The sequence below is a fragment of the Loxodonta africana genome, chromosome 8 (genome assembly GCF_030014295.1).
Source record: "Loxodonta africana isolate mLoxAfr1 chromosome 8, mLoxAfr1.hap2, whole genome shotgun sequence".
In the NCBI taxonomy this organism is placed as follows: domain Eukaryota; kingdom Metazoa; phylum Chordata; class Mammalia; order Proboscidea; family Elephantidae; genus Loxodonta; species Loxodonta africana.
This window is the reverse complement of record NC_087349.1, coordinates 64,958,015-64,975,778: the sequence shown is the minus strand read 5'-3', so window position 1 is coordinate 64,975,778 and position 17,764 is coordinate 64,958,015. Positions and strand designations below refer to the sequence as shown.

Below are 17,764 nucleotides of genomic sequence, written 5' to 3'. Positions count from 1 at the left end.
TCATAGTGACCCTAGAGGGCAGAGTAAAACTGTCCCGTAGGGTGTCCAAGGATCGGCTGGTGGATTCAAACTGCCAACCTTTTGGTTAGTAGCTGTAGCTCTTAACCACTGCGCCGCCAGGCTCCAAGATAGTTAGAGGAGTTATTAAACAAGATATTTTGGAGAACATGGATATGATCTTGATAGAGCTGTTTCTATAAACTGGTAGTAGTAGATACTAAATTCAAGAAATTGAGAGTTAAGCCATTTAAATCAGGCAATAAGATCAGATGATGTTTATAAGAAATTTGGTGGTGAAGAGGAGAGATAAATATGTATTTAAAGAGGTAGCAAAGGTAGGAGAAGATTTGGTTCAAGGAAGAAGAAACATGAGCGATTTTGCAGGCCAAATAAGAGACCTCTGATGAAGTATGAGTGGGAAAGCAAAAGAAAGGGATTATAATTAATAAAGACAGGCCCTAGAGAAGAGTGAACCAAGAAAACAGGTGGAGGTGTTAACCTAAGAACAGGAGAGGAATATTTCTCCCTTGAGAAAAAGGGAGGAAGGAGAGGATAGATAAAAATGAAGAAAGAATACTGAGACAGAAAGAAGGGAATCAGAGGAAATTCATTTAAAATGGCATGATCTTTTCGCAGAAGTCAGAGGTGAAGTCATCCACTGAGAATAAAGAGGCAGAAGAGGTGAGCTCTAGAAGATAATGGACCAAATTTAGAACAGATACTTGGAGAAATGCAGTAGGTTAGCTATCAGAATGAACACAGGATTGATAAACAGTATTGAATGTGTGACTGAGGTTGGGATAACTACTTTGTAGTGGAGTTTTTTAGCATAATTTTAGACTTGCCCCATGTAGGAACTAGGAGCCCTAGTGGTTCAGTGGTTAAGAGCTTGGCTGCTATTCCTTGGAAACTCTGTGGGGCAGTTCTACTCCTTCCTATAGGGCTGCTATGTGTTAGAATCGACTGGACAGCAACAGGTTTTGGTTTATGTAGGAACTAGGCCAGAGAAAAGGGAGTTGGTGCAGAATTTGAAAAGGAAACAGTAAGCACAGGGCTGTTATGATGTATGATGATACAACTGAGGTCTGGAAGCAAGGGTTTGTGGCCAGGGGCATGCTGATTCCTCCTGCAGGTGTGGTGACATAAGAATGAAAGAGACACCTTCTCTGCTGGGCAGTGCTGCCTGGGGAAAGCCAGCTTTTCCATAAGGTGTAGGCAAGGAAGGAACTGTTCTAAGAAAAAGGTTGAGGATATAGGTAAGTTTGTTCAGAAAAGAATGACTACCCCAAGGGGGCCTAGTGGAAGAGCCAATAATAGTATTATTATAAAACCAAAAAAAGCCCAAATCCATTGCTGTCAAATCAATTCCGACTCGTACAGACCCTGTAGGACAGAGTAGAATTGCCCCAATGGGTTTCCAAGGAGCCATTGGTGGATTCGAACTGCTGACCTTTTGGTTAGCAGCTGAGCTCCTAACCACTGCACACCAGGGCCCCAGTATTATTGTAAATTTGGATAAAAATGGATTAAAAAAAAAAAGTTTGTGAGAGAGACAGACAGAAGGAGAATATGAAGGGGAGATTTTAAATTGTGCATAAATGGAAATGGTGGTCCAAGAGAAAATATAACGTTGTTGATAATGTTGTATGTCAGAGTAATGGAGGAGGGACATGGGGGAGGAAGTACGTTGAGTTTTGTGGTTGATGTAGAGTAAACCAACCCCACGTTTTGACACAGTGACAGAGCAAAGGCCCGATACATTTAGCATGCCTGTTATTGGTTGATAAACTCCTGGTCCTTCTAGTAAAAAGAGCTAGTCTTCAAATTAGTGGAATCAGTTTTTCCTCCCTATGTTAATTCTTGGCCTGATTCTACTACTTGCTACTACATACAATAACCAATCTGGGAATGGAATCAATCAAATGAAACTATACATCCTTTCTCTCTGCTTTGAGAAAGGTTAATTATAGAATATCGGGACTAGAAAGATCTTAGCAATCACTTAGTTAAAGTTCCTCATTTTAATATATGAGGAACCTGAGGCACAGGCAGGTCATGGGACTCATACAAGTAAACACAGCTGAGTCTTTTGTGCAGTACTCTTTGACTTAACCCCTACTCACTCATATTGAAAATTCTATCTTATCTTGATTCTTCCCATATGCATGGCCAAGGCTTAGATGACACTGGTAGCTCCCCAGATCAGATAATGACAACAGCTGACAGCATGAAAACTTCCAGAAATCTAAAAGAAGTTTAGAGCTCTCAGTGTTTTTGTTTGGCTTCGAGATTTTAGCTTCGGCATAAAAATGATGTTTTGAAATGTGTATGTGTACTTACTTGTTTTCTGTTTTTCAAAGGGATTAAAATACCCAGGCATGCCAAGTTTTGCACCAGATAAGCCAGGAGAAATCTTTTTGATGGACCTGAATGAGCAAAACCCAAGGGCACAGGCATTAAAAATCACTGATGGATTTGACAAAGCATCATTTAATCCACATGGAATCAGTACTTTCATCAACAAAGGTAAAGCCTGGATGCATAAGAATAAGGGGGAAATGAAGAATATCCAAACCACACATGCCCAACTACTCAAAATTTATGTAAAGGTAGGGGGATGGTATTTTACCATAAAGATGTATATTATAACAAGATGTGTGTTTTTAAAAAAAATTTAAACATTACCTTAAAGAACACAGACTAATACCTTTGGCTGTAGATGATCTCTTTTTTTTCTCCTGCTCTTCTTCTTTCTTATTTGGCTATCACAGCCAGCTTGAATACTGTTCTTAGAAATTTAACATATAAACTAAGGGCTCCTTGAGAACAATTCTGTGACATTAAAAAAAATAACATAACCAAAGGAAAAATAGATAAATTTCATCAAAATTAAAAACTTTTGTGCTTCAAATGTTACCATGAAGAAAATGAGAAGATAACCCACAAAATGGGAGAAACATTTGCGTATTATATATCTTATAAGAGACTTATATCTAGAAAATATAAAGAATGGTTATAACTCAATCCAATTAAAATGTGTAAAATATCTGAGTGGACATTTCTACAAACAAGATATACCATTGATCCCATGAAAAGATGCTCAACATCATTCGTCATTAGGGGAATGCAAATAAAAACCATAATGAGATACTACTTCACACCCACTAGAATGGTTATAATAAAAAAGGCAGACAATAACAAGTGTTGGCAAGTGTGTGAAGAAATTGCAATCCTCATATGTTGCTGGTAGGAATGTAAAATGGTACAGCCCCTGTGGAAAGCAGCTCGGTACTTCCTCAAAATATGAAACATATAGTTACCACATGACCTAGCATTTCCACTCATTGGTATGTACCCAAAGAATTGAAAACGTATGTCCACACAGAAAACTGCACTAATGTTCATAGCAGTATTATTCATAATGACCAAAAAAGTAGAAACAACTCAGATGCCCAACAACTGACTAGTAGATAAACAAAATATAGTATAACTATATAGTGGGATATTATTTGGCAATAAAAAGGAATGAAGTACTGACATGCTGCAATGTGGATGAACATTGAAACACTCTGCTAAGTGAAAAAAGTCAGTCACTAAAGATTACATATTGTATGATTCCATTTATATAAAGTGTCCACATTGGGAAGCTCACAGAGACAGAAAGTAGATGAGTGGTTGCCAGGGGCTGGGGGAAGTAGGGAATGAGGAGTAACAGTTAACGGATAAAGGTTTCTTTTTGGGGTGATGAAAATGTTCTGAAACTGGATAGTGGTTATGGTTGCACAACTATGATATTAAAAACCACTAAATTGTACATTTTAAAAGGGTGAATTGTGTGATATAGGAACTAGATCTTAACAAAGATGTTATTAAAAGAAAATATAACATAGTTATTAGTACATTATATATCCTTTAAAGCAATAATTTTTTTAAATTGTACTTTAGATGAAGGTTTACAGAGCAAACAAGCTTTTCATTAAACAATTAATACACATACTGTTTTATGACATTGGTTGCCAACTCCACAACATGTCAACACTCTCCCTTCTCAACCTTAGTTTCCCCATTGCCAGGTTTCCTGACCCCTCCTGTCTTCTCGTCCTTGCCCCTAGGCTGGTGTGCCCATTTAGTCCCATTTTGTTTTATAGGCCTGTCTAATCTGGCTGAAGGGTAAACCTCAGGAATGACTTCATCATTGAACTAAAAGGGTGTCTGGGGGCCATACTCTTGGGGTTTCTCCAGTCTCTGTCAGACCAGAAAGTCTGGTCTTTTTTTTTTTTTTTGAGTTAGAATGTTCTGCATTTGAGAAAAATGTTCTACGTTTTTCTCCAGGTGTATCCAGGACCCTCCTTTGTGATCCCTGTTGGTCAGTTGGTCATGGTAGCCAGGCACCATCTAGCCAGGCACCGTCTAGTTATGCTGGACCCAGTCTGGTGGAGGCTGTGGTAGTTGTGGTCCATTAGTCCTTTGGACTAATCTTTCTTTTGTGTCTTTGGTTTTCTTCATTCTCCCTTGCTCTAGACAGGGTGACACCAGTGTAGTATCTTAAATGGCCACTCACAAGCTTTTAAGTAGAATGTATAACATTTTCTTTATAAACTATGTTATGCCAGTTGAGCTAGATGTTTCAAGAGATGATGGTCATCCCCATAGCCCTCAGCCCAGTAATTTGGTCCCTCAGCGAGTTTGGGCATGCCTACGGAGCTTCCATGACATTGCCTTGGTCAAGTTGTACTGGCTTCCCCATTATTGTGTACTGTCTTACCCTTCACCAAACTTACCACTCATCTACTGTCTGTTTAGTATTTTTCCCTCCTCACCCCTCCCTACCTCGTAACCATCAAAGATTGTTTCTTTTTGTGTGTAAATCTTTTCATGAGTTTTTATAACAGTGGTCTCATACAATGTTTGTCCTTTTGTAATTGACTTATCTCATTCAGCATAATACCCTCCAGATTCATTCATGTTAAAACAATAATCTCTAATATTAGTTTTGACTTGTTCATAGTTCACAACTCCAGACTAATTTAATTTTTAAATACACGACTCGACGGCACTGGGTTTGGTTTTTTTTGGGAGGGAGGGCAGGTCCGTAGAGCTTATAGAAAAACAATTGTTACGACAGGAAGGGAAGCCAAATTGGAGTGTTGAAATTCAGAATTTTTAAAGAAATGGGATTTTAATGCTCCAAGTACATACTGGAGTTACAGAGTAACTCTGCTGAGAATGATTTTAATGAATAGAATGGAATGATTAATAATTATTTCCGTCCACTTATCCAGCAGATCTTTGTTTGATTCCTTTGATCTGAATCAACACAGACTTTTTTCATTTGTAAATAAATGGGTTGCTTTTAAAATGTTTGAATACTGCTCTATTAGGTACGGTAAACCCTGAAACTGCATATATACTATTTATTTGCTTAGTAAATCCTGCTTTAAAAGATAGTTGTACCTAGCAAGTAGGTATTGCTTTATAGTTTACAAAGCATTTGCATATATAACAGCTTATTTATTCCTCTAAATAAAACCCTGGGGACCAAACTTGACACCTTCCTTCTCCTCTGACTTACTCATTCAACTCGTCACAATGTTCTGTCCAATCTACCTCTCAAATATCCCTTCAGTCTACCCACTTCTCCCATCTTCACTGTTACCATGCCAGTCCAAGCTCCTGTCATGTCTCCCCTGGATCCCTCAGTGGTCCCTAAATACCTCCCCATCTTCCTTTTATACCATTTCAGTCCATTTTCATAGCCAGAGTTATTTTTATGCAGATTTGATCATGTTACTCTCTTCTTAAAATTCTCCATATTGCTTCCCTTTACTCTGTAGATAAATACCCCAATCTCCAGAATGGTCTGGATTTGTGGACTCTACCCTCACCTTCTGTTTCTGTGTGCTCTCTCCAGCCTCTCTGGACACCATTCTCCTCCTGATTCTCTAGACCAACAACACTAAATTTCTTTTAGTTCTATAAAATGCCTCATGCCTCAGGGCCTTTGAATCTGCTGTGTCCTCTACCTGGAATGTCTTTCCACTACCTCTGGCTTACACATCTTCATTATTCAGGCTTCAACTAAAAAGGTTGCCTTCTCAGGGAACCCTTCTCACCAGGTTCCAGGTTATGTACCTTGTTATATTCCCTCTCAAGGCACTTCTCCTTCTAGCACTCATTAAAATAGTAATTAATGTTTTTTATTGTTAAAAGATACCAATGTTCTCTCTCTCTCCTGCTGTTGCTCTATAGCAAGCTCCTTCTCATTTTCAGAGCCAAGCTTAACTGTCACTCTCAGCTAGTGACACTGTAAAGAAGGCATCTCCCCACTCCAATTTGTGTTTTTAATTTATTTACTAATGACTTCCTCCCTGTTTTCCTGTCTAGAATATGAGCACCATAAAGGTGTATGTGACTTGTTCCTTCCTGGATTTTCAGAGTCTAGAACAGTATCTGATGCACAGTAGGTGCTCTGTAAACATGTGTTAAATGAACATGAATGAACCCCAGGAAACAGGCAGAACAGATATTAATACTCCATTTTATAAAAAAAAAATTTTTTTTTTGATGGGGAAGATGAGGTGTAGAGAAACACATTCAAGTGGGACTTCTTTTCAGTAGTTAGTTAATAGCAGATTCAGAATTAGAACCAGATTCAGTATTAGAATAGTGTGCCCTTTCCAGGGGTGGGATTGTGTTCCAAGCTTTATTTAAACAATTCGAAAGTCACCACTTTCTTGCTTGATACCATACTAGACATAAGATGCATTATTTGAGTGGGTATAATGAATGATCAGATAAACCTAGGGTTGTTTCATTGCATAGGATAGTGCTAGGGATGTTTTTAGTTGTATTTTTACTTTTGTTTTACTGAGATGAGACTTGTTTACAGATTGACCCTCTGGCATATATAATCAGGCTTTCACAAGTTGAATATGTTGTTATTGACAGCTTATTTTATTTATTAGTCACCCTCCTTTGTTGAATATCTAATTTATAAGGCAAAACATTATACCTACAAATAGAAGTGGGATGAGAATATAGAGGACAAAAGCATTCTCACCAGGCATATTTGATATGGAAGAGGGGTCCAGGAGTTGAAGGCGTAAAATCAGGGCAGCACATATGATTGTTCAGTCTGTGTCCAGCAACAGAGTACGTGCTTGAAGGGACTCATGGAGGCTGAGGTCCAGACCTTGCTCTGCTTGCCAAACTCCGGGCCCTAGCACAAAGCTGGGTCAGTCCAGAATCTACAAGAGCACCTTTCCCTAATTTGCATAAAGTTGCCCGATATGTTTCAGGGAACTAAGCTCTGCATATCAGGACTTGGGCTTGCTCCATTGCATGCTTGGAAACTGTGTCAGGGAAAGGAATAAAGAAGAAAACAGATCAAGTCCCACTGTGGGAGAGCGGGGCCATGTCCTTTAAAACTCCAGAGATCATCCTGCCTGGAGCTCCTGATACCCAGAAAACAGCTCTGTGAGAAGCCAGGTTACTGTACTCAATGCTGTTCACAGCAGTTCACGTTCCAATATGAAAACAAATAGATGCACATTCTTCAGTTTGGTAATACCTGGAATTGTCTAGTTTGTTTTCTCTTGCATTCATATTTACTTTCCATACCCATTGGGTTCACTAAATGTTGTTATTATTGCAACCTCAGGTAGTTCACTCGTGTCAGAAGCTCATTCTCTAGATGGGAAATGTTGCTTATTTTAAGGTATTTGCACAGCCTTGACTTTTATTGAACTTGTGTTGCAATGTAGACAATTGTCACAAGAAAGAACTCTCAGCAGATTTTTGTTTGTTTGCACCTACTTCTCTTGTTGAAGGGCCACCCAGGGAAACCACATCCATGTTTATGCACCACTGTAGAGAGAGGATTTGCAGGTCATGCTGAAGAGACCATTGCAGAAACGTCCTGGGCTTGGCTTTGCCTCATGGTAGTAGTGAAATGGCTGAGGAGTCATTAACCTTCTGAGCCTTAATTTCCTTAACAAAATGAGGATTCTAGAATTTCCTTGACTTACCTAACAGGTGGGCTTTAAGTATCAAATGAAAGATGTTTGAGAAAAGTCCTTGGAAATGGCAAAGTTGTACAACAAGTTTAATAATGGTGTTGCAATAGAAGTAAACTTTAAATTATGCCTTCTTTTCATTTTAGACCATTCTGTGTATCTTTATGTTGTGAATCATCCCCACATGAAGTCCACAGTGGAGATATTTAAATTTGAGGAACAACAACGTTCTCTCGTACACCTGAAAACTATAAAACATGAACTTCTCAGAAAGTATGGAATTAAAGTATTTTATGCTTCTATTTATTTTGCACCTCTTCTGTGTGCTTTGTTTTCTTTGCTTCAGCAGGCTTTCTTAAACTTTTGTTTAGTAGCATTTTTTAATAAAGTTTTCCAAAGGTTCCCATGGTAACACTGCCCAGCACCTTACTAGAAATTGCTGTATTCAGTATTGAATATCCCTACATTCTCCAACATTTTGAAAGCATTTTAATCCTATAAAGGTGCTCAATTAGATTCCCCACTTTAATTCCATCCTGTTTACCACAGCAACTTAATACCTACTATAGGGCACTCTTTAAACACCTACACTCTTTTCTAGTTGTCCTAGTAGGTTATATTCTGAGAGCTTCACCTGCTGGGTGCTATAACCAACCTCCAGATGGGCCATTTCTTTGTTCGCTTGAGCTTTAAAGTAGGATTTGAAAAAGAGTCCATGGGCACTGATATAAATTCACATCTATTAAGCATTGACTGCATCCCAGGCATTACACCAAACATACTAATTTAGTTCTCACAACAGCCTGTAGTAATAAAAAATAGACATGAGTAAATTGAGACTCAAGGAAGCTCTGTGTTAAGTATCTTGCCCAAGTTGCACAATTGTAAGTGGCAGAACTGGAGTGTAAACCTAGATTCATCTGAATTCAAACTGGGGCTTTTTATCTCAACATTGAACATCTTTCTTATTGTGTTCAGAAAAATAATACGTTTTTAATGGATGAACTGCCTGCTTCAAGGCTGGAACAAACAATGAAGAATTTGTGTTTTATAAAATGGACTTAATACTAAAAGATAAGCTCTAAAACGGTGGAGGTTGACCTTTCCATGGGATAGGAATATAAGAAAAGGAAAGGAAGCTGATCTGTCCCACCTTTACTCTCTTTCTAAATATCACTTATGAATTTATCCCCATAGGATTTGGAGACAACAAGAGCAGAGAGCAGAAGTCAGGGAAATTGAAGTTATTGAACTCCTTCTGTGGTACATTGTGCTGAGTTTGAGGCTGCAGTGAGGACCAGGGTGGTTGGGAAACTGAATAAGACAATATTTCTGTGTCTGAATTTCCTCAGCAAAGTAGGGTTCTCTCAGTGACTGACTCACCTAACTGTAGATTGCGAGGATCGAATGCAATAACATATAGCCTCACAAAAAAAAGAGTTCCACAGAAAGCACAACCTAAGGGAAAACATTTTAGATAGCAGCCATAGCTCTTAACCACCATGCCACCAGGGCTAACCTACTACTTTATTAGGGTGTACAATTCCAGAAAGCAGAAATGAGAGAACAGCCTGAGGCAGGGAAGGGGAAAGAGCCTATACCAAATGTATCATCAGGTCAACCATTTCTTAGTGCAATTGAGTGATTGAAATCATGGGGTTGTCCTCTAATAAGCAAAATGAACCTTACTTCAGGACAATCTGGCCAAGATAAGAAAGAGAGAAGAATTTATCCACTGGCCCCATCTCCTGTTAGTCAGAAGTTTGCCTCAAGGGGCATTAACTCTAGGGACCCTTGCAACCCCTGCATTCCTGGTTGTACATGTGCAAGTCACATCTCGTGGCACCCTAAGCTTCGATATCAACAAGGAAGCCAGGAGGCCCACACTGAGCATGAGGGAAGGTACTATCAGGTTGCATCTGCGGGAAGTCTGTCAGATCCTGTATTTGTGGGAAGTCTGTCAGATCCTGTATAGAGCTGATCAAAGGACAGATGCTGGAACAAGGCAGGTGAAGCTGCAACAATCTGAAGAGGTGCTCAGGAGGTGCCTGGATACACACATTGACCAAGCAATCACAAGGGAGCAGAACAGTGAGCTACTGGAAGCAACTGTGAGGGAATATCACTTCATCTAGGGTGCTCAAGAGATGCCTAGATACGCACATTGACCAGGAAATCACAACAGGGCAGAACAGCAAGCTGTTGGAACCAACTGTGAGAGAATTCACTTAATCTAGGGTGTCAGGGAATACTATTTGGAGGAAGGGACATTTAAGCTGAGACCTGAAAATAAGTAGCCCAATGACCTTGCAAAAGTCATTGTACCACAGAACCTCAAAGTATTTCCTTATTTACCCAACTTTTTCTTTCCTAAAATTTAAACTAAAAATGTTTAATCTTTTTTTGTTGTGGTGGCAGTGAAATATATATAACAAAACAATTACCATTTCAACCATTTTCACATGTATAATTCAGTGGCATTAATTAAACTTCCCGTGTTATACAACCATTATCACTATTCATTTCTAAAGTTTTTATCACTCTTAACAGAAACTCAATACCTTTTAAGCAATACCTCTCCATTCACCTCTTGCTTAATCCTTTTTTAACATTTCCAAGTCATTGTGCTCTTTTTTTTTTTTTCCAAAATTGAAATGACTTTATTGTTTTTTATTGGTTGTAAGAGTAAAACTTGCTTAGTTTAAAAACCTTAATGGTATCAAAGAACATAAATAAGAAAGAAGATCACCCATCTACTCAAAGAAAATGTAATGGTCAGGATGGACATGGTTATACTACAATAACTGAAAAGAAAAAAACCCTAACATCTTAGAGGCTCAAAACTACAAAGCTTTATTTTGTTTTTGTTGTGTTGTGTTTTCTCACTTATGCTACATATCCAACATGGGTGCCTTAGGGACTCAGTTTCATATTTTCCTCACTTAGGACCCTAGAAGAATGACACCCTCTATCTTCAGCAAAGTTGCTGAATTCTGTGGCAGAGTGAGGGAAACACGGTGGATCATGCACTGGTTCTTAAAGTGTTCCACCTGGAAGCTGCACACATCCCTTTATTTCATTGGCCAAAGCAAATCACATGGTTATGCCTAGCTTCAAGGGGATAGAGAAGTAAAATTCCCCCTCCCCCCCCCCAAAAAAAAGAACCAGAAACGACACCACAGGTAACCATTATTAACATTTACAAATCAACATATTTTGGAGTTTGAGGTTTACCTGTATGTTTATTTATGTTTTGCTCACTGCTGGGGAAGAGAAGAGTGATAAAATAATAAAAGTTTAAAAGAAAATCCATCAGGGCAATGCAATATCATGCATTTTCTCTGAAATTATTTAATTCTACTGTTGTTATTGTTGTTGAGGAGCCCTGGTGGTGCAACAGTTAAGCACTTGCCTGCTAACCAAAAGGTCAGCAGTTCAAACCCACCAACCATTCTTTGGGATAAGATGTGGCAGTCTGCTTCCATAAAGATTGCAGCCTTGGAAACCGTATGGCTCAATTCTACTCTATCCTATAAGGTCACTGTGAATTCGAATTGGCTTGACAGCAGTGGGTTTGGTTTGGTTTGGGTTGTTGTTGTTAAGTGCCCTTGAGCCAGTTCTGAATCATAGCAACCCTTTGTACAACAGAACAAAACTGCCCAGTCCTGCACCATCCTCACAATTGTTGCTGTGTTTAAGCCCATTGTTGTATCCACCATGTCAATCCATCTCATTGAGGGTCTTCCTCTTTTTCATTGACCCCCTACTTTACCAAATTCCTACTAATTCATGTATAATTTTTAAACCTGATGAACAGATTAGTCTTTATAGAATTGTAATGATTTTCACAAATGAACAGAATATTTCAATACCTCATGGGTTTTTTCTTTCTTTCTTTTTTCACTTCAGTGTGAATGACATCGTGGTTCTTGGACCAGAACAGTTCTATGCCACCAGAGACCACTATTTTACCAACTTCTTCCTGTCACTGTTAGAGATGGTCTTGGACCTTCACTGGACTTATGTTCTTTTCTACAGTCCACAAGAAGTAAAAGTGGTGGCTCAGGGATTTAGTTCTGCCAATGGAATCACTGTCTCACTAGACAATAAGTAAGCTCTCTTAGAATTTTCCCACCCTTTCCTCTTGGCCATTGACATTCTAGTGGACTCCTTCCCTAGACAGATGGCTCCTTTCTTAGGCTTAAGTAGTCAATAATGTGGCTCGTCCAGGGCTCACACTAAATGTGTCATCTTAAGCAAGCCATTTTTCTCTGGAATTTCAAGTTTCCCCCAATAAAATGAGGGATTTGGATTCAAGGATCTAAGGTCCTTGTTCCAAATTCTTGCATCAACACACTTAGCACACTGAAGAGGAAAACAAATGTATAATACCTCTGCCTTTGTAATGAGGCTAAAAGGGGTTTAACCCTTATAGTAAGTTCAGTTACTCAAAAGCTCTTCTTAGAGAGGGAGGCCCAACTTAGATTAGGCATGTGATTGTGTAAGTCACAGACTTGCTGATATCTTACAGCAGAATATTCTCTGAGGAAGTACTCTTTATTTTATGCAGCAGGAAATTTTAAGAGAAAATACTCTTTAGAAATGTTTAAAAATAGAAGATTAAAAAAAAGTACCATGAATATTAACATGTAATTTTGAAATAATGAACAGACATGCTCCCTGTGGAAAACAACTCTAAGTATTCTTCCTCTTAAAAAATGACTGTGACTGAGCTTCATGATCATCAGATACTTCTTTTCAAGCACTTGTGTTTGGAGCTATAGGTCCTTATGGCCTGGTAACAGATCCACTTATCTTCGCTCGCTTAAAAAAAAAGTGGGACTCCAAAGTAGTGAGATTGAGCCTATATGTCATCTAAAAACACCAGGTTTATTACTCTTCAGTCATATCTCATATTCAAAGCCTACTTAAAGCATTTCAAGAATATTAAAAATACCACTCCATTATCTTACTGTGGTTTAGAAAGGCGTTGCAGTGATACTTTGAACTACTGTGAATTTTTATGCCTCTTCTCCAAACTAAAATTAATGTCATCTCTCATTACTGCATGTTTAAATGAAAATATTGTTTACTTCAAAGGTATGTCTATGTAGCTGATGTATTTGCTAAGAACATTCATGTAATGAAAAGAGACGACAACTGGGGTTTAACTCAACAGAAGGTAAAAGCACCCTGATTGATCACACAACATGGCTTCTTATATTAGCTCCACACTTGACCTCAGAATGTGCTCCTTCAGGGAAGGAAACATGATGATTTTACAGGAATGCTAGTAAGATTGTGCTTTCACTTCTAAAATGCCCATGAAAAATATCAATTTCTGAAGTAAAAAGGTGGTGGTGGGAGGGAGGGGTACAGAGAAGGAAGTTAAGAAAATGTCTTCACTACTTCCTCTTCGTTGGAAGGTAATACAGTTGAACACCTTAGTGGATAACTTAACTGTTGATCCTGCCACGGGAGATGTTTTAGCAGGTTGCCATCCTAATGCCATGAAGCTGCTGGTCTATAACCCCGAGGATCCTCCAGGGTCAGAAGTAAGTTCCTATACTTCTCTCAGCTCACACACAAACCTGCAACAAAAAAATTGTTGAGGTAACAGGAGAATTTAAGCAGGTCATATTTCATGTTCTAGAATGGAACAAACCTACATGAGGAAAGACTAAAGACTTTGGTGGGATGGGGAGATATGGCCACCAGGTGCCGAAGTAATCCCAGTGGGTGCCAGAGAGCACGTCCCTTCATTGCAAGAGTTTAACTTGTTATTGGCAGTAATGGGAAAACATGATCCTGTTTATTTATGCTGACCTAGGTTGCCATATCATATCTTCAGTCAGAATGTAGGCTCTGAGCAGGCCTAGCAGTTAAGCAAATGGAGAGTCATGAAGCTCAGATAAAAGGGTTTAAGTGACTATAGTCTCAAAACGAAATTAGTTTTTGCCTACAGGTCTTAAGATACATGATGGTGTTGGTTAACGTCTCACATTAAAGGTATCATTCGTGTTATTTAAAATATCTCTTCTAAAACAATAGTATAAACTACTGAATTTTCTATGACATTGAGTGTAGGATTTTAAAAAAAAGCTGTAATGAATTTAAACATAGATATAATTTTTTGGCACATATGCTTTGGGAGATTTATTCACGAAAATTGATTGAGCACCTGTAAAGTACCAGGCATTGTTCTAAGGTTATATCAGAAAAGGAAAAGGACAGAGATACCTGCTCTTAAGGAGGAGGGACAGATGATGAACAATAAACATAAGAAATAAGTAAATGATATGTTCGAAGGTGATAATGTCTATAGAAAAAAATAATACAGCAGAGTAAAGGGGATCAAGATTGCTGTGAACAAGGCAATGGGTAGTTCCCATGATTAAATATAGTGATCAGTGTAGGCCTCACTGAGAAGGGAAGATTTGGGAAAAAAAAAAAAAAAAACGTAACGTTTGGACCCAGATTTGGAGAGTTGAGAAATTGAGATTCAAATACTAGGCCAAGAATTGGCCCAGTGGCTAAATTAGAACATGTACTTATTTTGCTTCCAACATTGCTATTCTTCAGTTAAAAAAATAAGACTTTTATTGACATATAACTCATAGCTTCTTAAAAATAGAACACCAGAAAATATAAAAACAAACAGATGTGCAGCCTGAGCCTAGAGTCAAAGAATTGCTACCCTAAGCTAGCAAGTTACCCTTGCCTCAGAAATATGCCTTAAGAAGTCATAGATAAACCTTTCCCCCAAATGCCCAATAACAATGTTTTTTGTTTTATTTTGTTAGTTGCCATAGAATCAATTCCAACTCATATGACCCCATGTGTGCAGAGCAGAACTGCTTCATAGGGGTTTCAAGGCTGTGACCTTTCAGAGGCAGATCACCAGACCTTACTTTAAAGCCACCACAGGTTGGGTTTGAATTGCCAAACTTTCAGTTAGTAGTCCAGTGTGTAACCATTTATGCCACCCAGGGACTCCTCATGTCTGCTTTAAGGAAATGAAAATATGATCTATAGAATGATTTGAAAATTAATAGTCTAGAGTACCTTTTTTATACCTATTTTCAAGTTTAATCATTTGTATATTTTAAATAAGACTTCTTACTTCCAAATCACTGATACCCGTTACTTCAGTTGAATCTCATGTTTTCTACACAAAGATCCAAGCTTGAGTATCTTTGTGTAAAAAAACCTGAAATCAAGGCGTACAATCTTCCTAAAGACAAAAAACAAAAACAAAATAAACCTCTATTCTAATAAGAAATGTCAACACAGACTCATAGGAACCCTGGTGTTGTAGTGGTTAAGCGCTTGGCTGCTAACCAAGAGATTGGCAGGTTATAACCCACCAGCCTTCAGTGGGAGCAAGATGTAGCAGTCTACTTCCATAAAAATTTACAGCCCTGGAAACTCTTTGGGGCAGTTCTATCCTTTCCTGTAGGGTTGCTGTAAGTCAGAACTGTCTCGACAGCAATGAGTTTGGTTTTTCTGGTTTATATGGACTCGGGGGCACTGGGTCTGGGATAGACACATAAATTTCCAATTTTTTTTATTTTTAATTCCTATTTTGTTCTGTTTAAGAGAACTACATCCAGGCTGCTTGGAAACACGAGCTCTTATATATTTACCAATTAGCAAAGTGTATTAACCATGGGGATCAGTTACAGTATTAGGCAGTGATGTGTTAGATTGAATTTCAAAGTATTTATTCCTTAAACTCCTTCACCACTTTGTGGGTGTGAGGGCCCCCCTCTGTGACGACTGCCATCCCACTGATTACCCAGTTGGGTTGGTTGGGTATCTGGATTATACCTTTGTTATTTTGTCTTATCTTTCCCTCCCCATGCTGTGGAACTCAGTCAAAGGCAAGAACCTTCCTACAGAGAGAGGGCCATTGTCTGTTCAATAATTAGATAAGGACATCCACTGGCTCTTACCTCCTTCTATAAGAGACACCTGAAACTATTGAAATTGCATAAACCATATTTTGAGGGATTTGGCTAATATCAGATAACCAATTTGCTTTAGTAGATAGATATCGTTAGGACATTAGTACTTTAATCAGAATAAGATAAAACTATTGAAGATATACAGATTTTAGTTTACTGATCTCTGAAAAATTGAGTCCTGGAATTTGGGAAGGAAAGCATTACTGGATGGCTGTGTATTCCTACTGTATACTAATGAATGTCTTCTCTTGACAGGTACTTCGCATCCAGAATGTGCTGTCCAAGAAGCCCAGGGTGAGCACAGTATATGCAAACAATGGCTCTGTGCTTCAGGGCAGTACTGTGGCTTCCATGTATCATGAAAAACTTCTCATTGGCACGATATTTCATGGAGTTCTGTACTGTGAACTCTAGACTCCAGATATTCATGAAAGTGAAAAAAAAAAAACAAAAAACCCTAAGTGTATTGAAATTGGAACTGTCAGTAAATAACAAACACCAACAAGCGTGTGTCTGGATTTTTTTTTTATGCATAGAAGTAAAAGAACACATAATATCTACCAAATTGCAAGTCAAATTAGTGACAGTCTAAGCAGAAGCCAAACCTCTCAACTCTTTGTTTAGCACTCCTACAATAAGATGTTGTGGTGTTTGGTAAGCAAGGTCTCCATGCCCACCTAAAGCCCCTTGGTAAGTGTGACAGCAAAATTACCATGTACAACTGTGATATTATGAGCCTCCTGCAGTCCAGGAGAGAAGCTAATGTTCAAATATTTGCAATTCTCCTCTTTCCCCAGTTGTGCTGGGCATAAACTGCTAATCAAGTGCTCAGCTCCACAGATAAAAGCAAGCATTGGTGTTACGAGATGGTCCAAGCCCTCCTCTAACTTGCATTCTTTCTGAGTACGGATGCACAGGGCATCAGATTCTGGGAACTCTGTCAGAGATGAGCTTCGCTGGCTATTGTAGAGCAGGGCTGGATGTATCTATTCATTTGTAATAAGTTAGTAGTTCTACTGACACGTGTATATCAAGTATTGCTAATCTCTTGGATCTGAATGAAGCCTCAGGGTAGTTATCTTCAACCGTTTTCAACTTGCTCATCTGGTTAATTCAATAAAAATACTTATTAGGCAACGTTGAACAGACTTAGCCCTAAGGAATTAGAAATGAATAACACAGTTCCAGCCTAAAGTCCTGCCTAAGAACCAAATCAAACTTAGTATAATGAAAATGAATAGATGTATTCCTTTCTAGCTCAAAAACCAGGATAACCTTTAGCAAGTCAATAATGGGATTCAGTATACCCAAGCACCCGTCTCCCCTTTTTGTGACTTTTATTAGGGGGAGATTGGGTGATTTTTATTTCCCTTCTGAGGATGAGCAGTTGGGGAAGTCTCTTTCAATCCTAAAGATATGGCTTGCTGATGCATGTGGGCTAATTATTGTAAAAAAAAAAAATTTTTTTTTATTTTTTTATTGTAAGGGTACCTGAATTCATTCTTAACCTTTTGAGGTCAATCTTTAAGGAGCATCATGGGTGTTGTCAAGGGCTCTTGTAGTTGTTGTGTGCTGTTGAGTTGATTCCAACTCAGAGTCAAGGGCACTAAAAGGGACTATAAAATACAAGAAAAACCACAATTACTGAATTTAACTAGGGATTAGGTAGAGCTGAAGAGATCATTAGTGAAATGAAAATAGTTCAAAACAGATTATACCCAATATAACACAGAGAAACCAAGAGATGGAAAATCTGAAAGAGATATGGAAGTTAAAGTGAGA

General features: G+C 38.5%; 1 protein-coding gene across 1 annotated transcript in view; it reads left to right on the top strand.

The window, feature by feature from the left end:
• Nucleotides 1-16,478, top strand: part of PON3 (paraoxonase 3) — a 29,538-nt gene extending 13,060 nt beyond the window's left edge. The window contains exons 4-9 of the mRNA XM_003407131.4: nt 2,361-2,526; nt 8,162-8,288; nt 11,925-12,125; nt 13,116-13,197; nt 13,442-13,570; nt 16,238-16,478. Of these exons, the coding sequence (XP_003407179.1) occupies nt 2,361-2,526; nt 8,162-8,288; nt 11,925-12,125; nt 13,116-13,197; nt 13,442-13,570; nt 16,238-16,396 (864 nt within the window). The 3' untranslated portion in view covers nt 16,397-16,478. The remainder of the gene's footprint in view (nt 1-2,360; nt 2,527-8,161; nt 8,289-11,924; nt 12,126-13,115; nt 13,198-13,441; nt 13,571-16,237) is intronic.
• Nucleotides 16,479-17,764: the final 1,286 nt, after the last annotated feature.